The sequence below is a fragment of the Arvicanthis niloticus genome, chromosome 10, assembly GCF_011762505.2.
Source record: "Arvicanthis niloticus isolate mArvNil1 chromosome 10, mArvNil1.pat.X, whole genome shotgun sequence".
Classification (NCBI taxonomy): domain Eukaryota; kingdom Metazoa; phylum Chordata; class Mammalia; order Rodentia; family Muridae; genus Arvicanthis; species Arvicanthis niloticus.
The window spans coordinates 42,788,020-42,814,277 of record NC_047667.1 but is presented as its reverse complement, the minus strand read 5'-3'; the positions used below and the strand labels follow the sequence as shown (position 1 = coordinate 42,814,277).

Below are 26,258 nucleotides of genomic sequence, written 5' to 3'. Positions count from 1 at the left end.
TCTGAGAGAGACCACCTTCCAACCTGGGCACTTGGTGAGGAAAGGCAACTGAATCAAGAAGGTGCCTAAATTCTGAGTCCTGCCCAGGGTTTTCTGCACCATTCTTCATCCTGGGTCTGTAGGAATTGGCCATTCTCTTTGTGAGCAGGACACTGCAGAGGCTGCTCAGCCCCTCTTAGCCCGTCTGTTCATCCTCCAAGTCCCATGTCTGGCTTGTGGTGAGTGGGCAGGTTGGTACAGTTACAAACTCTCAGTAGACACCAGTTGCTCTTGGCGTTGCCTTTTGTACCAGACACTAACCAGTTTAGGGAACACTTTTAGCTAAGGTTTCCCTACTGGCAAATACACAAGCAGAGGCCTCCGGAAGGAAGTGAAATGTAATAACCCTGAGAATAACACACAGCTCACTCAGGGACAAATGCCCAGGGAAAGAATTGGTTGGAGTACATTAAGGGTGGGTTTGGGGGTGCCATGGCATTGAGAGGCTGTGGCTCACAGGTTCAAGAACTAAAGGCAAGGGACAGATGTGACAATGGCATTCCCTACATCAGCACCAGGGCAACCTCACTCTATCCTAGTCATATTATCTCCTACTTGGTGACTGGCCAGTACTCTGCAAGGACAAGCAGGCAGCACCCAGCCAGGTTATACCAGAGGGGACAAGAGGCACAGAGGATGATACAAAAATATTATTTCATTTTTAATTTACTATGTATTTGTTTGATTGATTGATTGATTTTCAAGATATAGCTCATCTATGTAGCCTCAGCTATCCTGGAACTCACTCTAAACCAGGCTGGCCTTCAACCCAGAGGTTCACTTGCCTCTGCCTGAGTCCTGGGATTAAAGGCATGTGCCACCACTGCCCAGCTTAAAGTATAATTTTAGATTATAAAGTAATTACTTAGAAGGTTGAAAGCAGGAGCATTTTCACAAGTTTGAGGCTAGTCTGAGGTACAGAGTGTGAATTAGGCCAGCTTGGCCTGCAAAGTAAGACACACAGTCACAGATCAGGGTGGGGTAGGGTGAGGGTGGATTGAAAAGTGATGTTATATACCTATAATCTCAGCACTTGGAAGGTGGAGAGCCAGGAGGATCAGGAATTCAAGGCCAGTTTTGGCTACATAGCAAGAGCAAGGTAACCCAGGTTACATGACATCCTTGATGTGTAATTACTATATTTACTGAACATGTCATTACATGGGATAGTGTTTACTAACATTATTGAAAAAATATAGGTATATAACAAAAAATCTTGAATGTAAAAACTGCTTCATAACACTTTTCTCCAATATGCTTTGAAAATAGGTTCTTGAATAGTATTTTCAAATATTTCCTTCTGTTTTCCCCCTCTATTTTTAAAAGCAATTTTATAGTTCTTTCTGCTTTGTAAAATAATGTGAGAATAAAGGTAAAATAATTTGCCTTTAAGAAGGCAAAAATAATAAAATAAACTATCTGCTATATAGGTAACCACTTTTACATTTTAGCATATTTTTTCTAGTTATGATTTTTTAAAAAAATTCTCAAATTCATAGTTTTATAATTTCTTTCCCAACTTTCTACTATATAATACCTAACATGTTCTACATTATCAGATATTCTTCTGTTATTTCTAGTGACTTCATAGCGTTCAGTTTGCTCCATTCTGTTGACTAGCTCTCCCCCACCCCAATCTCACTTCATCTTACTTTCTCCTTCCGCTTCCTGTCCTGTCTTTCTTTTTTTTTCTTCCCCTTGAGATCGACTCCTGTGTCTCCTACTTTCTACAACTGAGCATACTCATCTCTGTGTTATTTTCTTTTTATACTTTTTATACTTGTAACTTCATGTTCATACCATTCTTAATCATGGTCTTTGAATGCATTTCTATAAAAATGGCATTTAAGCTCTAAAATAGCTTACCCTAGGCTAGGGATAGAACTCCATGGTAGAGTTGCCTACTTGCCCAACAGATGCAATGCTTTGAATTCTATCCCCAGTAGTGCAAAACAGACAAACTATTGTCAAAATGCCATTAGAAGACATTTATATTCTCACTATGATTTTTCCTGTTTTCTTCACACCCAAATGAACAATGGGTATTATCACTGCTTTTCTAATTAACTAACATTTTTTACTGGCTGTCATAGAATTACCATGTTGTTAGACCTTATAATCAGATTCAAGATAATACCTAGCAAAATCTAATGTGCTTCTCCAAACATTATCTTGGTTGGCATTTAGGTAAAATTTCCCCTCCAGATTATAATGTTGTAATAAACACTTTCATGTATGAATCTTTAAAAAATATTCTAAGTTACTTTTGTATATTAAACACCTAAAATGAAATTACATGAACTAAAATATAGGAAAATTTTATGGTTCGGATAAATATCCTCAAATATTTTCCCTAATGAATATTAAAAGTTTATAAAGACACCAGCAATGTCTGTGAGAAAACCATTTATAAACATCCTTACCAACTGAATACCCTATTTCTTCCCAGGTGGTCAATTAACCGACAAACAAAACGGTGGGGGCTACACTGTTTTGTTTTCTATGTGTTTGGTTGCTAATGAAGTTAGCATTTCTATATATTCTCTCAATTTGTGTAGACAGCAAGACAGGACCCTAGTTAGTGCCAGGACTCATAGAAGTCGCTGTGACCTCATTGGACACCGATCTTAAGTAGCACACACAGTCACGCCCTCCTCTTACTGTCCATCCTTCTCCATCACCAACCCTAAAACACCAACAGTAAGAACAAAAACAAAAAAAGACTTCTCAGCACAGCATACTCCTTCCCGCCGACGCAGGATCCTGTTGGACTGGAAAGACCCATCTGACTTGAAATCAGGCAATTAAATTAGGGATGGTAGTGTCGAGGTGGCTGGGCCTAGGGCTGACCCTGTAGGTTTCTCGCACTTGCGGTCAGGAGGCGTCAAGTGTTTGAAAAAGTGCTGGAGACTTCGTCCCAACGTTGATCTTTGCTTTATTGCCTCCAGGAAGGAGCATGGGGAGAATGAGTGTGTGTGTGTGCGTGTGTGTTCGCTGGCCAGCCCCGGGGGCCGGGAGCACACCTCTGCCCAGCGCACACGCGGCCGGGGATCGTTCAAAGTGCCCGCGGTAGCAGCCGGTTCCGCCGAGCGGTCTCCAGGAGCCAGAGAGGGCGGATCTGGGTGGATGCCGGCTGGAGACCCACCTGGGAGGCCCCGCGGCGGGGAGGCGTGGGACTAGCACTGGACCACGGGTGGCGAGAGTGCCGACTGTGGTGGAAGGCAGAGGCGAGTGTGGGCGCGCACGGAGACCCGCGCCCCGCCACCTCCGTGCGCGGCCCAGGCCGCCTTCCTCCACCCGGCCCCGCGGCGGCCCGCTGCGTGACTCGCGCGTTCCCGGCCGAGTACGAGCTGTCCCTGGCTCAGCCTCAGCCAGACGCGGGGGAGAGAGAGTAGGGTCTGGTTAGTACCGGCCGGAAAGGAATTGGCCAGGAAAAAAAAAAAAAAAAAAGTGGAGGGTGGATGGAATCATCCGGTTACAGAACACGTTCGGTGGGTTGGAGAAGCTCTGAACTCCAAGCGCCAACCGAGGGTCTGCGGGGTCCTGGCCCACCCCGCCCCCTCCTGGATCCTAGAGGACAGATGCTGGGGACAAGCCGGGAATCCCCAAAGCCGGCAGGAACCTTGCTGGCCGCGGTCGCCGCGCTCCGGGACCACCTGCTGCCGCGGCCCAGCCCGCCGCAGAATTTATACCGCGGCGCGAGCCCGCACGCCGGGGTGGGGGAGGGGCTGCTGGCCCCGCCCCTCGCACGCGGCCCCGCCCTCCCGCACCTCCGACCAGATTCGGGGCTCCCGAACTCCCCCCCCTCTCTTCGCCCTCCACTCTGGCCAGCCGGGGGTCTGCAGCGGGCTCCCCCGTTGGCAGCACTGGCTGGAGGGCGGGCTTCCCTGCGGAAAGCGACGTCACGGCCGCTCCTGCAGTGTGAATGAATCAAAAATGCCTGGGTGACCGCGGCCTCCCGGGCAGCCGGCACGCGAAGGGTGGAGGGGGAGGGGGAGAGAAGAGGGCGGGGAAGGGAGGAGGGGGGGGAAAAAAGCCAGAGCCGCAGCAACAGCGTCTCCTCAACCCGGGATGAGCACCAGCCCGGGAGAGCGAGATCAAAGGGATTTGAAACAGCCTGAGGACTGGCGGGGGGAGGGGGCCGGCCAGCTTGTGGAGTCCTCCCGGAGAGGCGGAGGGCTCGGCTTCCTCTGTGACTTCAGCGGCCTGGTTGGTTTTATTATTATTATTTTCAAATTTCCGAATCCAGCCAGAGGGAGAGAGCGAGAGATCTCGGTAGACTGCGACTTGCTGCCTCTGGCTCCAAGATGATGCAGAGCGCGGCTGTCCCCGCGGAGGGGGCTGTCAAGGGGCTCCCGGAGATGCTCGGTGTGCCGATGCAACGTAAGACACCCTCCTTTCTCGCTGATTTAATTTGATAACAAGACAGCTAACAGCCTCAGCGGCTGCGGGGAGGCCGGACGCCGCTCGTGGCACTGGCCGGGAGGGGTCGGGGTGCAGAGGCGGTCACAGAGCTGGGGTACTACCAGTCAGTGTTTGAAGGGCTTGGCTCTTGGCTGTTTGGGATCGAATACGAAAGCTTCCGGGATACTGATTGTGGGGGGGCCCAACGGTTAAAAAAAAAAGTAGCGTCTTTGGGCCGCGGCTTTTATGGGAACCCTGGGGAGGATGCTGTTTGGGGACAACAGAGATTTCCCGATACAGGCCAGGCCCGAGGGCAAAAGTGGTCCCCCAAATGATTACCCTTCGAGGCAACGGCCAAAGGCTCGGAGAACCGCTGGTGCAACTTTACCCCAGCTGGCGGGAAGTTGGAGAGCGCGTCCCGGGTCGCAGGGCTGTGCAGAAGCCCCCTGCCACACTCTTGGTTTCGGCAGTTCCCGAGCACTTGGTTGAGTCCCCAGCTGCTGCTGCCCCAGGCACCCGCCGCCTGTGTCGCCGCCGACAGACTGCTCCGGGTGAGCGAATGCACTCGCTACATTCCAGCTAGCAGAGGAATGCACGGCGAGAAGCTCTGGAACGAAGTTGTGGACTTGGGGTGCAGCCTTTGCTTAGGCGAGGGTAGGCAATCTTAGTGGCGCGGGGTTGGAACAGGAAGAGAGACTCGGGCGTGTGGGCACTTGGCTAGCTGTCTCAATTTCTTCCAGAGCCTGCAGTTAGTTAAGGCAGGTCTTTCACCCCAGGTTTCTGGTGTGTATGGGTGTGCATACACCGCACAGATTTTCCTGGAGGGAATCTGTGTTTCTGACTCCTGAACAGAGAGGCAGAGAGAAGGAATCTGTGCACCTGTTCAGACTCCTGAACAGGTCCTTAAGCTTAGCGCGCACTTGCGGGCTCCAGGTTAAATCTGAGTCCACAAACAGCTGCATTGGACTAGGTGCCCCTGGGCACCCTAGAGAAATGAACGGTTCCCTCAATGAGCTTGCCAAGAGTGTACTTCCGCCTACAACAGCTTTTGTGATGCGGTAGTAGTTTATTGTAAGTAAGAGCAGGCTCATCCAAGGATGGAGTCTACCTACGATCCAGGGCGCAGCAGCGCGCCCTCCTGCGCCCTGCCTCTCCATCGCAGGGGTTCTGTATCAGCAAATCTCACGGCAAGCAGTCCAGCCAATGTCTTGAGCTTTATTGTAAAGTTTTTGAAAAGAAAATGGAAGAGATAGCTTCATTCGAGACTGTTTTAGATCGATCCTCGATTGTAGCTTACAGTTTTTTTTTTCACCTGTTGGCGAACAGTTTCAAAGTTCTCCGCACCTTGGAGAAATGACTGTTAACTATTCTGTAGGTAGTGTTGGTGACTGCTCCCATCAGCCCACCGAAGGAGAGCCTGTAGGTTCTTACCTCCTGCGCAAACAGAAAAGTGAACCCTTTCTAAGGTACTCAAGTTCTTAAACTACTTGTAGCTATGCTGCACTCGTGAGGGCGATCTGTGACTGGATAAAGAATGGGGGGGGGGGGGGTTGACTCTCGTCCTCTGTACTTAATACACCTGTATTCTAATGACTTCCTCCACAGATGTCCTGTCCGGATTCTGGACTGTCTTCTGGTGGTACATTTTTTTGGCATGTACAAAATTCATCTTGTCTTGATTTTTTGTGTCTTTTGCTCAGGCAGGTTGAATGTCAGGAACTCGCTTTGCTACAAAGATACAGAAATAATTTTAGCTTCATACACTTCTCCAAAGGCTGAGTCTGAACCCATACTATATAGAACACTTAAGGAGGCAAAGAAAATAACTGTGGGCTGAGGAGAAACGAGGGAGGAGGGAGGGTGGGAGGGAAAGAGAGAGCCCCTTACTCGAGTGGTTCCCGAAAGCAAAGCCAACCAAGAAGGGGCGTCAGCCCTTCCTTTTGTCTTTCGTGGGTTCTGTGGAAGAAAGAGGAGGTAGGTTGGAGAAGGCACCAGTCAAGACTGAAGGGTCCAACCCCGGAAGAGTTCAGGATTCTTTTCTTTCAGCCCCGTTCTCCTTCCCCTCACAAGCCTCTTTCCACCAGCTTTACCCCGTGACTGGGGGACAGGTTTGGAATGGTTCCTCCTCTCAACTTACATAAATCTCTTTCCTGATGGTAGGGCTTAATGATCTAAGAACTAGGCTGGAAGAGTATGGGGTACATCCTTGTACATGGAGGAGAAATGGGGTAACCTCGGGGCTAAGGGCTCTCTCAACCCCTAGAAAATATATAGCACAGAGAGACTCTTTCAAGGGAGACCCTTCCTCACAGATGCTGTCTGTATTTCCATCTCTCAGAACCACCACTAAGAGTACTTGATATATGGATTCCTAACCTAGGTACCCCTGATGCCCCAGACTCTAGGGATTTTTTTCCCCCTGGATTTAAAATCCAGGGGCTTGGGGGAAGGAGGGGAGAAATGGAATTATCGCCCTGCCTGTTTGGAGACTGGTAAAAACACATTCCTTGGGAAAATGTCTCCACTGGTGTGTAACTTCGCTTCCTCCAGTATCTGCCCACAATGCTATAGTTCTTATGTGCTGCTCTGCCACAGGTCAGTCCCGAGGTTGGCTCCTCTTTGCACAGTGACAACCTTTGCACTTCACCCCTCAGAGGTCCCTGCCTGGCCTCACAGGTCAGATGGCCTCGAGCAGGATGCAGATGGGCTTTTCTCTGATAAACTAGGCCTCTACCAGCAGCTGTCCAGATGTTGGCTTCAGAAGGATTTGGGGAGAGAAGGCTGGCAGTGATGTCCAAACCAACCGGGGGTAGAGAAGAGGGGTCCCCTTGCTTAGGTCTCCCTTTGGTGCCAAGTTCTTCCTTTCGGCCTTGCGCCCGGTGTTTTCTAAGGAATTCCAAACCACTGCTCCTTTTAAGGTGGGTGGCCCTCGTGTTCCTTTGATGACACCCGAGAAGTTACTTCTATGCAATTTTGAGAAAGCTGATGTAGGTGTCGTTGGGGGGGGGGCGGTATGGATGCGTTAAGGGCTGCAGGTGAGTGAGTCTTCACAGCATCTGTCCCTCAGTTCCCACCGCCAGCCCGCTGTGCATCTGGATACCGTCGGCCTGGCCCTTCTCCCCGACTAAAAGACATTTAGAAAAGTTCAGATGCATAGGAAGGTGAGGAGCATTGTCTGCCCATTGCCCTGGGTTTGAACCCATCTTCACTTGTCTTCCCAGGCATCAAGGGGAAGGGCGGTGAAAACTGGCAATCCGGGGATTGCTGGCGGGCAGCCGCTGCGGGAGAAGGAAAGGACTAAGGTCGGAGTGGTAAAATCAGGAGCGGCGGTCTGGTCCCCAATCCTGCCCTCCAAGCAGGGTTTACGATCCTGACCGCTGCCTTGGGTTGAGGAACTTCTTTTCCAGGTCAAGACATCTCTCAGAAGTCGTGAGCGCTCTTCCCTCCGTTTCTGATTTGTTTCCAGGAGGGAGGAAGACACCCACAAAAACTGAGGGTAGACATGGGAGAAAGTCAACAGATTCCGATACGGAATTTCAGTCGGACACAGTACGATGCAGGACTCCCGTGTACACACAAACACACACACAGAGAGAGAGAGAGAGAGAGAGAGAGAGAGAGAGAGAGAGAGAGAGAGAGAGAGAGAGAGAGAGAGAGAGAGAGAGAGAGAGAGAGAGAGAACCTATTTTATTTTCCTTGTTCAGGATGGTTATCCCCCCGCTAGCGCTTCAAGCCTGGGGAGTTGAGTTTTGCCTTCCCTAACTGCTGAACGCTGCTAGTTCCCCGCCAGACTTAGAAGACAACGTGAAGAGACCCCCGTGACAGCAACTCTAAGTTAGGACAATAGCGGGTGGCCTAGAGCGGGAAGGGGCATCCCTTTTTGGATGGCAGTGAGGGCGGAGGAAAATTTGGGAAGCCACGCGGCCTCTTCTGTCCCGGCTGTAGATTTAACGATTAACCCTCATCACGGACGCCGCGGTAGAGGGGGTGACGTGGGCGAAGGGCAAAGGTCTGCAGTTCCTCAATGTCCCGGGAAGCAGCAGAGTCGGGAGTCAGGCAGGGGATCGGCTCTAATTTGGTGCTGGCTACTTTGCTTGGCTGCAGTGGTGTTAGGCTGGAGTGTCATGTTTGGGTCTGAGAGCGTGACCCGTGTGACCTCTGTCTGCCCCGCGGGCACCGTGGGCCTGGGTGGCCCTGGCGACAATGCCGGATTACATTTCGCGCACTTGCAGGCGGCGCGTGTTTCTGCAAGTGTGTGTTCCACTTGTGCCCTGGGTTTGGGGGACAGTGTGTGTTCCACTTGTGCCCTGGGTTTGGGTAGGCAGGTGCCACCGTGATTGTCCTTCGGGACTTTGCGCGCACTGCGCCCGGGACAGTGAAATGGCGGGTTTGAGTGGGACACGGGTGGGAGTGCTTGCGGCCACTGCTCCTGGTTGCGCACTTGGCCCCTTTTCTCTACCCTCGTCACCGCTCACGCTCCCTTTTCTGGGTTCCTTCTCGTACCCCGAAGTCTTGCGGTGGCCGAGCCTGGGACGCGTTTCTTAATTCCGAGCTTGGCCAGGACTGACTGTCTCCGCGAGGGAAGGAGCGGCAGGTGCTCGAATGTCAGAGCGCACGGTGCCAAAGAGGCCGCGCTGAGTCCTCCTGGGTGGCCGGCGCCCAATTCGCGCCCAACTCTAAACGAATCGGAGAGTGGCGCCCGCCAGGAGCTCCCGCAGGACACCGCAGTCCTCGGGAAACGCTGCTCGCCTTCTGGAAGCCACTGCTTCCTCCCCGAGCAAGGAGACGGCCAGCAGTAGGGTCGCACGGCCGCTCCTTTCGCAGGGTTCGAATCTCGGCTCCCTAGTAGAGGACTTGGGGAGAGCTGGAACCCCGCAGTCTTAAGAAAACAAATCAAGGTCTCTCGGTGGGCAGAGGGTGATGCTCGGGCCGGGGCCGACCAGTAGGTAAACCCATGCCGGCGAAGGCGAGCCCGCGCCAGTCGTGAGTGACACACGCAGTTCCAGAAGGCGGCACCTGGTTTACGACCAGGCATAGGCTTCATCCCGTGCCACTCCAGGATCCGCCTTTCCTAGGACCGGACTTTAACAGAAAGAAAAATTAAGGTTACTTTTATACAACAGGGGCAACGTGCTTTTAAAGAGATCCGAAGGCGCAACTAATGACAAAGAATTATTAGGAAAGAAAGCGTAGGATAAAATCGCAGGAAGTTAGCGGGATAAAATCGCAGGAAGTTAGCGGAGGGCAGGCGGCCGAGCCTGCCCCGGACGACCTGCACCCTGACAAAGGAGGTTAAGGCAAGAATGTGGGCTGAATACGGTGGGGATTAGGGAGCCGGGAGTCCTCCAGACGTCTTGAGCTCCCCAATCTGACCGCAAATTCCAGAATGATTTTAAGCCTGAGTCTTTCTGAAGGTGAAGCTCCCGCCGGGAGAGGTGGGACCCCCACAAAGCAATCTCTCTCCATTGCATAGACAAAAACATGGGCGACAGTGTTTGAACAGTGACCTGATGACCCCTCTGACCAGGTGTAGACAGCCTCAAGTCCTAAATATTTGCATTGTCCCAATTTCCCATTTGCTTCGGATTTTAGTGCGCTTTCACTCCACAGTACAGTCAATTAGCGATTACTTACCACCCGCATTAGCAGGCGAGCTGGACGGAGAGCGTCCCGGTGCTGCGGAGGGGGAGACCAGAAGCAAGGGCAGCCGCTTGCAGCCCTGCGGGAGTGGGCAATTAATTAACTGGGATTAAGGGTACTTTCTGTTGCCTTAAAAAATGTCTTTTGAGACTCCGGTTTGGGGGACCAAGATGGTGGGTTTCTCTAGCTAGGCAATGCGGGTGCTCTTCTAATTGAAGAGGTGGGGGAGGGTGGGGCGGATTGGATGAAGGGGCCTTGTGTCATTTCTTACAATTAGGGAAATTTAACAAGAATAGAGTTGAGAAGTTTTGGGTGCACGAAGCTGATGAGGAGGAAGGCGTGTTGTGAGATGTTACTCATTTTGGAAAACCCTAGGTCAGAGAGACTCTGAAGCTGCAGTTTGCTGTGCGGCACAAGGCACAACTGCATGCATTTGGAGATGGCTTGATTGGGGGCCCTGTTACCTCTACAGTGGTTTTCTGCCTTTTCTTCCTTCCTGGAATTAGTATTAGCAATACCCATAATACAGATGTGTGCAGACAGGGCCCACCCTGGCTTGGTGGCCTGAAAGTCCTCTTTCCTCTTGATTACTCCCCTCCCCCATCTCTCTTCTTCCACCCCTCCTATTCTTCAAAATCTTTGCAGGAGTGTGGGATCAAGCTGAAATTCACAGCACAGGGGGTTTCTTAGAGGTGATGTGCCAGCAACCTTTCAGGGTGGTGGAACCCATCTCCTGTCCCTGCTGCAGGATCAACGGGATTGACAATACAAGGTACCAGGTCTCAGGTCTCGGTAAGATGCTGCCCTGGAGCTGGCTCCTACCGCTGATGTGGCAGGGAAATCAGCTGCCAATAGGTATGAGTAGTGAGCTTGACTTTTTTTTTTTTTTTTTTTTTTTTTTTTTTTTTTTTTGACCTTGGGTTTTATAGGGGTCCCTCCTCAAAATGGAGCATCTGTCAACCATTTCGAGGCTGGTGGTGGTGGTGGTAGGTGGCCAGGTTGGCCTTAATTGGCAAAACTGAAATTGATTCTCCCTTGCAAAATATACTTGGTTAACTGTGTTAGGGACAGACTGGATGGCCATCCTGTGATGTGGGTTCTTGCTTCTGCTACTATTTTCCTGGACTTAAAAAAAAAAAAAAGACTCCCCATTATCTTCTCTCTGTCAAGCTGGGTCTAGCCACAGATGTTTTACTGCAGTACCTCACCCCCAGATGCCCTTAAATTATAATTTGCTTTAATTATAATGTTGGGGGGTTAAGGGATTGGTTCTGGAGGATAGACAAATAGAGCAAAACTTCACAGCCAAATTAATTGGAAGTTTCTTCTTATGAGGGAGAGGCTGCCAAACATATGGGATACTGCTACAGAATGTGACATCGGAAAAATACCGTGTGGAGATTTAGGAATGATTAGATGGGAAAGGGCACAGAGATAGGGATGTGTCTGCAGCATCTCCCAGACAGCCTTGGATCGGCTTAGTGTGTTTTTCTGTTTTATTTACAGTCCCCAGAATATTTTATATACCAGTGAAGGATACTAATTCCATGACAGTCTATCTTCTGGAAGATTATCTTTTCTCTGCAAACACATTTGACATGCCTGTGCTATTTCCCTGCTGGACTCACATTAAAATAGTATCAACATTACAGTTTTAAAATAGTAACATCGAAGTGATCTCTAGATCTGCTCTTAAAATGTGCTCTTTCATTAAAGAGCTAGGTTGTTTGTTTGTTTTTTGTTGGTTTTCTTTTCTTTTTTGGAACTGTCTAAGCAGAAGTAGAACAAAGGAGGTTTTTGAAAAGATCCCAGACTGTCAAGTGAACAAGTAAGATCTGTTGGGGAAAGAGAACTAGGAAGAAATGGAAGGGAACCCGAGGGAAGGACGGGCTTTCTGACACCAGCCTTCCCCGGCTCCTAGTCACTAAGGCATTCATTGAAACAAAATAGGGGAAAATTAAGAAATTAGATAATAAAGCATTTGTAGATTAACATATTTTAAGCATGTAAATGGATATAATCATGTAGAGAAAAATGATTACCTTAAATGTGATGCCAATTTTTAAATTGGGATTTTCCCCCCAACATTTTTTTTTTTTTGTGGCTTGGCCTTTGTGTAATCTACCTCAAAATATCATGATGTTCAGTGAATCTTTTCTTTGTTTTAAAATAATTAATATCATAACTCTATGCTCTAGATATGCTGATTTTAGATGATTTCTACTAGGTTATGAAAATCACTTATGATTTTATGACATTTTGGAAAGTTATACTAGTATCTCTTAAAAACACAATAGAATGAATTAAAATGTTAAGAAGTAACTATAAATTGCCCAATAAAAATGAACTGTCTTCAGTAACACAGAGTCAGGAAGAAGGTGGAGAATGCCACAGGCATCTAGTCACAATTTGTCTCATATGACTGAATCCTGGGACTTAGGCTTTCTAGTTGTAAACTGCTGGATGAACCAGCCCTCAGCTCTATAGGTCACAGTCATCAGGCAATTTAAGAAAGAACCAGTGATCAGAAAATACGATTCTACTGATAGCAGTACTGGTGGCAGCTTTGAATTGGGAAGTTTATTTTTGAAACAGTTGTCCAGGCACAAGACTTTAATTTAATTTCAATATGGCTTTATCTCTGATCTACTCCTTAGAAGATTTGAATGTTTCAGAACTCAGGGGGAAGTTAGGCGAGGGTGCTATCGTTAGGTAAGTCCTGCCTTAGCTTGCAGGAATACGGTAGAACTGGCCATTCCCAGGCTGAACCAGTGAGCTTCCTCACAGTTATCTTCCCAAGCCCAGAGTTTTTTTTTTTTTAAAAAGGCTTCCTGCTTTGTTCCTAGGGAAGATCTCTGACCATTGTTTTCTTCTTCTACCATAGAAGGCAGGAATGGAAATGTTTGAGAAAAGTGTGTGTGTGATATTTTAGTTGTATATGAGTTTCCTTCGTGCCCATTTTAAAAGTCAGTAAAGAAACTTAGATTTAAAAATTGTGGGGTTTTTTGAAACTTACATAAACCAACTACTTATTCAGTCGAAGAAATTGGGGGCTGTGAGAGAACTGAGGAGAAAAGCCTCAGAGAGAGGTAGAAGCCATGACCTTCAGTCAGCCCCAGAAACTGTTCTGAGGACAAAGAAGGTGCTAGCCCCAGTTCAGCCCCCAAGTATGTGCCTTATTCTTAAGCCTTCTAGTGGTCTCCTTCAAATGGTGTCTGGAAGTGAATGAATGGTCCTGTGGCTTTGAAAGCATTTGGCAGTATTCAGAGGTCACCCTAAGATACACGGCGACCAGAATCACAACTCTCATTTTGCAGGGGTGGGGGGATGGCTGGGTTCACTCCTCGAGGAAGCAAGAACACAGCCAAGCTGAGTGGGAGGCAGGCGTATTGTGAGGTCTACAAACAGGGAGCCGTGCAAGCATCTTCCACTACAAACAGGGAGCTGTGCATCTTCCACATTAGCCCCTTTTTGAAAGCAGCTAGAAGAAATCCCATTCTGAGCACCAGACTGCTGAGCTCAGTTATGAAAGACTGAACCATATCCATCCAAAAGGCAGTTAAAAAGCAATGCCCCATAAAGACTGTAAGTTCAGATTTTGCAAAATGTTAATCTGGCATCAGGGCATGGCCAAATGGACATTATTCCTATCGGTGTAAGCTAACTTGCTTTAAAAATATCAGAACCATGCATCAGCACTGTGATTCCACTGGAAAGATTTGAAACTGTGATTCATTTACCCAGGAAGGTTCACTTTCTTAAGTACATTTTAGAAGCCATTGCTGGGTGTGTGGTAAGTCTCCTTAGTGATTTTCCCTTCTTCTACCCTGTTGACCTCTGTGACCAAAGAGATAGAAAACACCGTCTTTCAAGGAATTAAAATCGATCACATAAACACATACCCTCTGAAATGTCTTCTGGTGGCCTCTGGTTCCTTAAGAGCAATTTCTTGGAAGTGAAAAAATACACACAGGTAGGTAGCTATCTCGAGAGGGCATAGGTGACTTGATATGCCACAGATCACACCAGCTTCATCTCCCAGCTTCCTGAAACTGCTGATGGAGAAATTGGGAGCTTGAAAGAGCAACCCACTTCCTGTTGGGCCAGTGTGAAAACTAAGCCTCTCCTGGCTCTTCTGCAAATACTTCAGGAGCTTTGAGGGCAGCCTTGTGAGTCTTGTAGGCTCCTGATGAGGAAATGGATTATGGTTCTAGGAAAAACTGTATAATCTTTTCAACATTTCAACATCCCTAAGAACAATGCTCAAAGCCTCACACTCATCAGAACCTGTTCCATTCTCACCAACATGTGCAAATGACCTCATCTTAAGGTGGAGTCTGCTAGATTTCTCTTTCTTAAAGTGATGAAAGTCTTGCAATTGCATTGTCTTCTGTCCTCTAGGAGACAGTTAGAAAGGAGTGTGCATCTGGATGTGTTAGAAGTCAGGGAGCGGGGGAGTTCTGAGTGTATCAGTGAAGCAAGGTATGGGGTGGGGGGGAGGATGGTGAAATGTGAAATAGGGTTTCTTGTTTTGTTGGTTGGTTGGGTTGATTTTTTTCTTTCCTCTGATAGTACCTGAGGGTACTTAGAGGCTCATCCCAGGCAATTGCTCTGTTTCTGAGCTCCAGTCCTGACCCAATCTTGATGTTCCTCAAATACATAAACTCACCTTCTTGGTGACTGGCTATGAGACCAGGAAGAAGGGAGCTACCGACTGGGCAGTGGTATTGTAGAGCTGGGTGTTTTGTTCTCAGCTGTGATCACAGTCTGGCAATTACAGACAGGGGCTATCACTCCCATTTTAGGAATAAGAAAACTGAGGTTCAAAGAAGTTTAGCTATTTGCTCACATCTGGGATCTGCATAAGGGTCTGGCTCTGGTCTCTAAGCAACAGGGCACATCTAAGGATTTGAAGGTCCAAACTTGACACAGCTTTGAAAGCTTTCAAGAATCACCCAGGAGTTTTGATCTCTCTCTCTCTCTCTCTCTCTCTCTCTCTCTCTCTCTCTCTCTCTCTCTCTCTCTCTCTCTCTGTGTGTGCCTCTCCCCCTCTCCCTCCCTCCCCTCCAAGTGGGTTTCTGTGACACTCCTGTGCACTCTCCAGCACCCTAGACTGGACAGCTCCCTCAGTCAAGGGTGGTCTTTTTGGTTTGGTTTGGTTTGGTTTGGTTTGGGGTTTTTTTTGTTTTTTGTTTGTTTGTTTGTTTGTTTGTTTGTTTTTGTTTTTTCCAAGCATCACTGAAGATTTGGCTCTTTGCCAAAACAACATCTTGGCCTATAAATATGTGAGTGTGTGCAAAACAGGTAGCCTGTTTGCACCCGTGCATATGTGCACATCTAGATTATATGTGTGTCTCTTTAAGTATTTGTGAATATGTGTGTGGGTGTGGATGCATACTAAGCGTGTGCATCCTTTGGCTGGTGGCTCCTCTATGTTTTAGTCACTGCAAACCAGCAGTCCCAAGACAATCTCTGTCTGCCTTCATTTACTCCCTATAAAATGACAGACTCTAGTTAAATAAGGCTTGGGTATATGTCTCAGGATGTATCTTGGTTGATCCGAGACCGTGTTTCTCTGTGTATACATGCACGTCTCTGCATATGGAGCCCCTGCATGTGGTTGTATGTGAGCATCTCTGCGTGGATAGTTAGCATGCCTGTGTGTACATGCAGCTGGGCCTAACTTCATGCCTGAGCACGCTGCACAGTGGAAGCCCTGGCGTGTGGCTCAGAATCACTGTTTCCTTCCTTGGCTATCCCAGAGTTTCAGCTGTCTTTCCAAGCCTGAGCTTCCTGTCTGCAGAGCTTTAGCAGAGGCGAACACCACACTTAATGTGCAGCTAGGATTACAGCTTCCACTTCAAATGAAATGACTCCTCTTAACGGGAATTGAATTCACAGATTAGAGTCTGTCTTTAGTGACTCCAACGATCTTTCTAAATTCCAGTTTCCAAAGGAGGACTTTGTGATGTTACTAAATATTGCCAAAAGTTGAGCTTACTGGAGACCTGAAAAGTCTCATGCCTCTAACATGGTGTGGTTACAACTTTATTCTCCGTGGGAGAGTTATATGACTTCCATCCTGGTTAGGCTTTCCAAATCATAAACATACAATAATAAGAAGAACAATAAGTCATTATACTAAAAAAAAAAAAAAGATATTGTAACTGTTTGAAAAATGTCCAGATACTTTTCACTTTTTTACTAATCAAATGAGGTTGTGTATCTTAGAATGTGGGGTCTGAGTTCATAGGTCAGCACTTCTGAGGGGAAGGGGTAGGTCTGAAGTTGACAGGTGCCATCAACAAGCCAGCACCTCCCAGCTGACTCCCAGCTGTGCTCTAAGGATGAGGTCTTCCTGCTCCCAGCCTTACCGGGTGCATTAGGCATTCATCCCATGACACAAAATTTGCGACTCAGAAATTTGCATTTGTTCAAATATTAGGTAGCGCAAGAGTCTGCCTCCATTTCCTATCTAGTGGTCAGTCCCCTTCAGCACTGGCCTGGGTTAGCCTCTCTTAAAGAGTAAGGCCAGGCTTAGGCTCGTTCTCATCCCCTTAGAGTGGGCTCTGGGCAAACTGCTGACCCTCCAGGCATTTCCTCATCTGTAAACGAGGACCCTCCCTGCTTCACCTGTGAATCTGAACTTAAAATATGCCTGCTACAGTTCACAACAGGCCCTCCATACCTGGTTTTATTCTTCTTCTTGGACTTTGAAACTATTTCTGACTTATTTTTACTTTAAAATCGTCCCCCTTTCTGTGTCTCTGTCATCATTCTCAGCTGACAGTGGAATGTATTTGGAAGGCGTTTGTTTGTTTGTTTGTTTGTTAACATAAAACATGCCCTTAATTTACACCTTACATCTGTGTCAAACTCAAGGGTCTAGTTTAGTCCCCAGATATCCCCTGACCACCGCTAGCTGGATGTCCCAGCCTGGCCAGCTGTCCTAGCTGCAGACTGGATTGGCCTTCAGAGCTTCTCGCGGTGTGCTCTGCGCTCCCGCCCCGGCGCTGCTGCCTGCATACATTAGCTCTAATGTATTCTCTCCCCGAATACCCATCATATTAAGTCTCTCGCTAGGTACCTTGCTCGAAATAAATTTCATGGCCATACATCCTCGCTCTCATCACATGCATTTGTAGCTTAAAGGAGAAATGGTGTCTTAGTAAAGCAGTCGCACCGAGTAGACTAAACAATTGGGTAGGATTAGGCTGCGGTCCTGGAGCCAAGGGGGAGGCGGCTGCTTAGTCCAACTCCTCTGCTCAGAATCCAGGGGCAGGCTCGCTCTGTTCCACAAAGAAGTCCCTGGTGAGCCATCGGGACCAAGGCGTAACCAACTGTGTTCTGCTGAGGGTTGGGGTGGGGGTGATGCCCAGCGGTGGCAGGTAGTTGGCACAGCCGACAAGACAATCGATACTCGATACTCGGCAGTCAAGAGGCCAAGGTGCTGTAGGTTACCCTCCCCTCAGGATCCTGGTTGTTCAGCTTCCTCCCGCTCTGCATCTTTTGTCCTTAACTCACTTCTTTGAGCTGGAAGGCTTCTGAGGTGTCTGCCTTTCCCTGACAGATATGTGGGAGCAGGCATCCCTGCTAACCTCCAACCTAACCCCTCCCCTTCCGATGCGATGGAGGAACCACAATCCTTTGCTGGAGGCTGGACTTGACCTGGATGTCCACCCGCTGTGCTGTGCTTACACGCAGTCTCTCCTGGCCAGCAGTCTTTTCCCAAAAGCTCCGCTCCCCTGGGCCCTCACCCCACCCCCATCCCCGGTGGCCCCCGATAGAGACCACAGGAGTGGCTGGATAAATAATACTTCGAAGCAGACAGGTATGTCCCCAAGCTTTTCTGACTTGCCCCACGATCTGTACCGGAGGGCAGTGAGGTGTATGAGAGACATGCCTATCAGGGTCCAGAGAGGTGACACCCACAAACAGAGTGGTAGGACTCTACACCCCTTAGAGCGATCGGATCTTGTAAACACAGAGAAACCTGAGGGAGGAAGGCTGTGTCTCTTGCCCTGCCCTGACTTTTCCCCACACGTTGATTCCTTCACCTCAGTAATCCTGAGAGGAAGTGTTGGCCCCATCACCCCAGTTTTTCAAGTAAGGAGCTGAGACACAGTGGTCATCTGTCCAAGATGACAAAGCAGAGCCAGGATTCAAACGCAGACAGTTTAGTAGTAGAATTCACACTTAGTAAAATTCACACTTTAAGCTGTGTCTTTCCCACCTGTCTTGTTAAATTGCTATCATGAGCCATCAGAATTCCTCCATAAGTACTTACTTACCAGTTGTTTTTTTTTTTAAATGTCTTTCTCACAGAGGAAGACTTACTTTGTTTGAGACAGCATCTTGCCTAATCTGCTCTTAAACTCTTAATCCTCCTGCTTAGACTTCCCAAGTGCTGGGATAACAGGTGCGTGCCACATTCCTGGCTTGGAAAAAAAAAAGTTCTGTGAGAAAGAAAGAAAGAAAGAAAGAAAGAAAGAAAGAAAGAAAGAAAGAAAGAAAGAACTCTAGAATGCAAACTGTGATAATTAGCAAGTGTCCAGCCTGCATGTCTCTACCTCAGTGTGGGAGTCAGGGAGCAAGGCTCTGACTAGCTGATCTGATTTTCAAATGAATGCTGGTGGTCTTTAGGCTCCGAAAGGGACAGGGGAGGTTGGGGCTTAACTGGATCTGACAGACATGGCCTCTTAGGTGTCACCTGGTTATTGATGATGTTTAGCGAGTATCCCGAGTTCAAGCAAGTGTCTTGAGAGTTAAGAAAGCTATCTCGGAACATGGATGTCTTCCAGAAACTTTTTCTGTTAGCATATGTTAGTTGTACATGATAATGAGTTTCTCTGTGAGATTTTCATGCATGTATATGATGTATTTTGATCACGTTTGTTTGCCTCATACTCTTTCTAGTTCCCTGTCTCCACTCCACTCCATTCTTTTCTTTTCTTTTTCTTTTTTTGTTTGTTTTTCAAGACAGGGTTTCTCTGTGTAGCCCTGGCTGTCCTGAAACTCACTCTGTAGACCAGGCTGGCCTCAAAGTCAGAAATCCTCCTGCCTCTGCCTCTCAAGTGCTGGAGGCGTGCACCACCACCGCCTGGCCCATTCCATTCTTTTCTTTTCCTCTTTTCTGTCTTTCCTTCTGACAGGATCACATGTAACCCAGACTGGGATCACATTTTCTGTGTAACTCAGGCTGTCCTTGAACTCCTGATCCTTCTGCCTCTGTTTCCCAACAGCTGACATTACAGGTATACCTACTCCATGTCTACGCTCAGACTTATCTTTTATTAATTAATTTATTTTATGTGTGTGAGTGTTTTGCTGGAATGTATGTCACTGCACCATGTGCCTGCAGATGTCAGAAGAGGGTATTAGATCTTCTGAACGTGTCTGTCAAGGATGGTTGTGAGCCACTCCAGGCTGGAAACAGAACTCCAGCCCTCTCTAAGCCTTTAACTTCCGAGCCTTATCTCCAGATCCATCTTTTTAAAAAAAAAAATTAGAATATGCTCACATCTAATTTCATTATTTAGGAATGAATAAAATCTCCGTGGGTAAATATATCCCCCCCCCCGCCTTGCGGCAGAACCTCACTATGCCTCTTGGGTGGTGGGATTAAAGGTACACACCACCACACTCAACTCCATTTTCTTTTATCTTTTAGATTTATTTTCTATATAGATGTGAGTGTCTTTGTGTGTATGCTACATGTGTGCAGGTGCCCACAGAGGCCAGAAGAGGGCATTAGATCTTCTGAAGTTGTAGTTACGGTAGTTTGAGGGTCTCCTGATAGGTAGTACTAGGAATCAAATTTAGGTCCTCTGGAAGACCAGGAAGTGTGCCCTTACCTGCTCAGCTGCCTCTCCAGCACCATATCTCATTTCCTTTATCCATTCTCCTGTTGGTGGACACCCAGCCCAATCCCACAATGCCACTGTTGTGAAGAGTGCCATGACAACCATGGGTATGCAGGTGCCTCTGCTGTCTGCTGTCTGCCCTGCCTTAGGATATATATTCAGAAATGGTGCAACCAGGCAAATGCCAGGTCTGTTTTAGTGTTTTGAGGCACAGCCGTGGGATTCTCCATGGTGGATGCAGTCATTTATATTCCCTTCAGTAGTAACTAAGGTTCTCCTCCACACACCCTCTGCCTTTTTTGTTTTGTTGTTTATTTCTTCACTGTAGACATTCTGTGGAGGCTGAGATGAAATGTACATTTTCATATGTTGTTTTTTCCTCCATGTTTTCCCCATGCTAACATTTTAAAATTAATATCTCACCCTTGAGCATGACATGCGTAGCAAACTTGTGAGATTCACGGGCTGTTCAGATTTGATACTTTGGTCATAGTGTGGAGCACAGAGGGAACACAGAACCCTTCCAAGTGAATGTTGGTTGTGAGAGTCAGAGCAGTCGCTGTGTGGTAGATAACCCTGTGAAACTGGACTCTTGTACCAGGCACCTGCTAATTGGTGAGGGAGAAACACTGTTCCTGCCCCCTGAGGACCCTTCTTTCCAGTGGGAGTAATTATATGCAAACAATTAGCAAAAATTAATTATAACAGATAAGGGAGAGTCATGGTTGTAGGCGCTCATTTTTGTGAATGTGTGTCTGGAGGAGGTTGGGGTGGGCAGTGCTTGGACCGTTGTCTTTAGTCTTACTATCTGTTACACTCCCCCACCTCACTCTGTGTGTGTGTGTGTGTGTGTGTGTGTGTGTGTGTGTGTGTGTAGGAAGGAGTATAGGGGAAATATCTAAAGACACTAAAACGATTTGTCCATCCAGCCGTGGAGACCTGATCATTTTTTACAGATTTTGAAATAGTGGTCCAAGATATTATCAAACCTCAAGCAATCCCTTGATGGAATTGTCAGAAGAACAGTGCAGCAGGAAGTCACTGAGGGAAAGGATGGGGCAGTGGTTAGAGATCAGTTGCAGGCAACAGACCCCACTTTCATTATTGTAGTGGACAGTGGTCCATTGCTAGGTGCTGAGTGACTTTCAGCCTGGAGGAGCCACCTTAATGTTGAGTGTGCAGGGACAAGTCTTTTCCTCTGGAACGTCATTGCCTTGGCCATGATTGGTTAGGGTACTTCGACCACAGCTATTCTCCGCCTCTACTGAGACCCACACCAGTGGGATACAAGTCTGCTCCTCAGCTGCCATGCATGTAACTCAGTTTTGAATTAACGCTTCTTTCAGTACCTCTGGTTGGTGGACTTCGATCAAAGCATGAGTTGGGAATTGGGGATGTAGTTCAGCTGTAGAGTACTTGCCTAGCATGTGTGAGGCGCCGATTCTGTCCCTGCCACTTCAGAACCCAGTCTAGAAGGGAGTCAGGAAAACCAATGTACAACTTTCCTGTGTGAAGCATAGGAAAAAAACCATCACCAGGGACATACTGCTCCAGTCACAGAATCCCGGTCAGCTCATGAAGATCCTGAGTTTCCCTTGAGCACCTTCAGGCCTGGGCCTTGGCTTAACCCCACTCCTGGTAGCATTTGCTTCTCAGGCCAGATGGCCTTGGGCCATGCCTAGACATGCTTCACTTTGGGCTGATGTTTTTAATGCAACTTCTACCCAGAAGTGAAAATGTGGCAGCCTGTGAGGCACCTGCTTCAGGGCCTGATCTGGCTGTGAAAAGCTCATACTCTCTCCCTCTCTCTTCTCTCCATAGAGATTCCCCAGTGTGCTGGTTGCAACCAGCACATCCTGGATAAGTTCATCCTGAAGGTCCTGGACAGACACTGGCACAGCTCCTGCCTCAAGTGCGCAGACTGTCAGATGCAGCTGGCTGACAGATGCTTCTCCAGGGCCGGGAGCGTCTACTGCAAAGAAGATTTCTTCAAGTGAGTCACAACCTGCTGCTCCTCAGTCTGCCTCTGCCTTCCCTCAGGCAGTAGGGTGGATGGGGAAATTGCAGGGTCTTTGGCCCCTTTGTTGTAGTCCCCCTGAACCTCATTGCAAAGTGGGACCTAGCATCTGACCTCAGCGGGGCTCTTCAGAGTGGAGATCTGACAAAGGGCTTGGGCTGGGCTTCACCAGTCTGAGGAACTGTGCTTTCTGTCTCAGAGAAGAGAGTTGGGGCTCAGAGTTAGCACAATCATTCAGGACTCTCAGAGCATAAGCTCTTAGCTTGTGCCCTACACTTGAAGGAGCAATCAAGGCTGTCTCCTTGGCTGCCTTCAGGCCTCAGAGGTGAGGGAAGGTTGCCAGGGTTGGTAGGTTTCATTGTCTGGAATGGAAACTTGATAGTTATGAGCCCAGCCCTGCCTGGGCTTGAAACTAGTTATTAGCTGTGTTCCTTTATCAGTTACTTAACTTTGGTGTGTCTCAGTTTGCTTATCTGTACAATGGGGCTACAAATAGCGCTCTCATTTCACATTGGCTTTAAATGGGGCAACATATGTAAAGTTCTTGGGAGGAAATGTCACTTGACGTTGGCTCAGGAAATCCTGCTGGGGCTTTGGGCAAGCAAGAGTCTCCCAGAATTTATTTTCTGCATCATTTAGGTCCTTTCTAGGACTCATTACCTGAGGCTGATGCTTTAGTTAACATGGAGCATCCAGCCAAAGGGGAACCAGGCCCACAGTGTGAGCCTGGTGCTCACTTGCACTGTGGGGAGCTTCCTGAGAGTAAAGCGGGGCTGCCAGGAGCCTCACCCAGGCCTTAAGTGCTCATGACCAGTGACCAGCTGGAGGAAGGGCAGTCACAGCCACCTGATCACATGTTCTGGAGACAAGGAGGAGGAATGGTGGGAAATTCTGTGGAAATCCCTTTTGTGAACCTGAAGAGACTGATCTTGTCTCTTTCTTTCTTTTCCTTTGGGGTGGGGGTGGTTGCTACTTCCCTTTCTTCCCATCTTCCTCTGGTATTCTCTACCTCTGACTCTCTCTGTTTCTGCTTCTCCTACCACACCCTTCCCCAGTGGGCGACAATGTTTGTCTCTGTCTTGCTGCCTCAATGCTACCCTGGCCAGGCAGTGTGGTAGCCCTCATGGGGTGGATTCTGTTGGCATTGTGTGTTTCACTGCACATGCACACATGTACACACACACACGTGTGTGTGTGTGTGTGTGTGTGTGTAATCAGAGGAAGCTGGGGAAGGGGTAGCTTCTTTTGTGACAAGGATACCACCCTACAGTTTGTCCTTGCACTTTGGAAAGCCTCAGGGAGCTCCAGAGGTAAGGCAAAGTCCAAATTACCTTCTTAGATACCCAGAGCCAGATGCAGAACATGTAGTGAGATGCCCCTAAATCAGACATCAGAGTCCACAGGGATTCTGGCTGGTGTATCTGGCAGCTCGGGGTAGCTGGTATAGAGATAGAGGCTGTTAGGGCCATGGATCAGGGCTTCCTCCTTCAGAAGCACCTCAGAAGCATAGCCTTAGGATCCTGTCTAGTTTTGACCGTGTCCAGCTAGTTATAGCTTGGGTCTATAGGGAGTGGGAAGCAAGGGTCTGGGAGAAAGGATGGCAAGGAAAGAGGGTCTCCCTAGACCCAGGAGGGGCCTAGGTGAGGCCAGAGAGGGATCACTGTAGCTCTTCTTCACTCAGGCCAGTACCTCAGCAGCCCTGCCTCCATGACTCTCTTTTGTCTCTTTCCTGGCCTTTGTAGCAAACAACTCCAGACTGGCCCTCACTTGCTTTCTGAAGCTCTCCAGGCCAGCTGTCTTACCCATAGAACTGCCAGGCAGCATTCTTGGAGGCTTCTGACCTAGGCTTCCAGTTCTCACTCTCTGCTTCCTTCCTGCTTCAGGCTGCTTTCTCCCCCAGGGAGGAGGATTACCCACCATTCTATGGGAGCCCAGAGAACAGCTCTTGAAAGTAGGGGCCCTGGGGAAGCATCACACCCTCTGCCTGCCCTCTCTCTCAATGGTTGACTCAGGCAAGCTTGTTCCTCTTGAGCCTGTCTTATCTTCCTTGCTGGCCAAGGACCTGTGTTATTTCTCCACATAAACCCTCAACCCTTGCCCAGACTGTTGTTGCATTTGAGAAACATGCAGGAACGACCAGTCAGCAGGGCAGTTGAGTCCTATCCCAGTAAACACCACAATGGGTTTACAAGGGCTTTTTGGTAAAGGGGTTCTTCTGTGTTTTGCTTGGTGTCTTGGGAAATGCAGCTCTAATTATTTCCTTTGTTCTGTAAGCCTGCTCAGCTGAGCTGGGTCCGGGCTGCTGTGGAGGGAGCTGGCCACAGGCTCAGTGCTGAAGTAGGCCATTAGCTCTGTGAGGGGCGCTGCGAGGAGGGAACTTAAAGCCAAAGCCATCAACCAGATTGGCACCTCCCAAGTGTCCGGTGAGGAGGCTTGATTTATGAGCCTCATCCAACTCTCTGGGACCGAGGCTTCTTGGGCACAAATTGATGCTGTATGTCCCATCTTAGATAAGAATAGGGGGAGAAGGGAGCAGGATGTCCCCTGGTAACTCTGTCTCCTCCCGCCCCCTACCCCCGCAAAAAAGTGACAGGTACCACGAACTTCCCCATCAGGTCACAGTGTGCTCTCTCATGTGGGATCTGGAAGACACTGGTCCGAGCCAGGGAGAATCCTTTCTCTGTTGTCTTTTCTGGCAGCTGCTGCATAGTCCTGCTCTGGTACAGGGACAGGGACTCAACTGCTCTGCTGACTGGCACTGGCACTGCAGTTCTAAGGTCTTGGAATAATCTGTTTGCCCGCAACGAGGAGAAGGGCAATACTTTTATTGTTTTGCACAGCCACAGAGTTGTTCTTCACGTGTGTTCTATGCGCAATATGCAAGTCAAGAATAGGATGTGGCGAGTGAATGCCCTCAGAGTGTGTACTATCTCCGCAGCAGAGAGCAGGAACTGAGAGAGCCCTCAATCAGGGCAGGGCATGGTAGTCCTTCCACCAGGGAACCATGGCAATACTGGCCACAGGCAGCAGGGGGCGATGTTGTTGTATACCCGAAGCAAGAATTACTGTGGGGAGATTGGAGATCACATTCTGTGGTGCTCTTTTCTTCTCGGAGGGTGGGGGTGGGGTTTGGGGATGGGGGGGTGGCGGTGGGGTGGGGACATGGGGAAGGGGGCTTTAACTTCTGACCTGCTTAGTAACGTGGGTTGATTTTTCTTTTGTTGTTGTTGTTGTTGGGTTTTTGTGTGTGTGTGCTTTCTGTGTCTTTAGCTTCTCTCCTCCAAAGGATATAAAACCCTCAAGCCCAAGAGAAGAGACACCCAGCTAATACATAGACATGGGGTTGTGATTTACTGAGTCCAGTCAGTACTAGGAGTAGGCCACCCTTCATGCAGAAGGCATCATAAAGCCTGTTGCACTGCATTTGTTAAGCAGACCTTTTCCAGACCATGTGTTCAATGTCTTCTTGTAATAGGGCCAGGGCCTGAGGTGAGTGAGGGGCTTGGGAACAGGTCTCCTGAGCTCACGTTTCATCACCATCAAGGTGACAGGGAGCCCTGAGAGTGTCCTAACGGAAGCACAGCACCCAGGGCGGGTCCTGCTCTAGCACCTGTGTTCCTGCCTGGCTACCATTCCATGATCCCTTAGTATCTCTGAGCTCAGTTGCTTTCTTTAGGAAAAGTAAGGATTCTGAGGTCACCTGCTGTAGAGGATCCAGGGTGCATAGGACCATTCTGCAAAATGGAGCTGTAGAAGCAGCTTGGTGAACCCAGATGGAGCTTGGTAGCATCCGTCCTATCTTTTACTAGCTGCCTGTCAGCAATAAAGCAGGTACCCAGCCTTTCTATGCCTCTCAGGAGTGCACACCGACCTCTAGTGTGGGTAGGCACACCCATATGGCTTTAGGGGTTTATGACTGACTCTGGGTGTCTGGTCCTGATGTGGAGGAAGTGGCTATTAGAACTTCCTCTTTCAAAGCTGAGACTGCCCCCACCTCTCCTGTTCACCCTTCCCCCACTTTGAGAGTTTCTGATAGAGATGACTTGTAACTATCTAGAGGGGCTCACGTCCAGGTAGGGTAGCATGGCTAGTGTGGGGGGTCTTGGCAGTGTGCCAAGGGCTAAGTCACAGAGAAATGGGTCCTGTTGGTTGATGTGGTTTGGGAGAGAAACCACAATGCAAGCATGGCCGTGGAGTGGAGGGCAGAGAGGTTCATACAGCATCTGGGTAAAGGGGAGAAAGACTTCAAGGTCATCCCAGGAGGTAGGGAGTTTGAGTTGATCTGGGTGATCAGG

General features: G+C 48.6%; 1 protein-coding gene across 1 annotated transcript in view; it reads left to right on the top strand.

Moving 5' to 3' along the window:
- Window positions 1–4,093: 4,093 nt before the first annotated feature.
- Window positions 4,094–26,258, top strand: part of Lhx4 (LIM homeobox 4) — a 40,843-nt gene continuing 18,678 nt past the window's right edge. Inside the window, exons 1-2 of the mRNA XM_034513628.2 lie at window positions 4,094–4,422; window positions 21,768–21,939. Of these exons, the coding sequence (XP_034369519.1) occupies window positions 4,347–4,422; window positions 21,768–21,939 (248 nt within the window). The 5' untranslated portion in view covers window positions 4,094–4,346. The remainder of the gene's footprint in view (window positions 4,423–21,767; window positions 21,940–26,258) is intronic.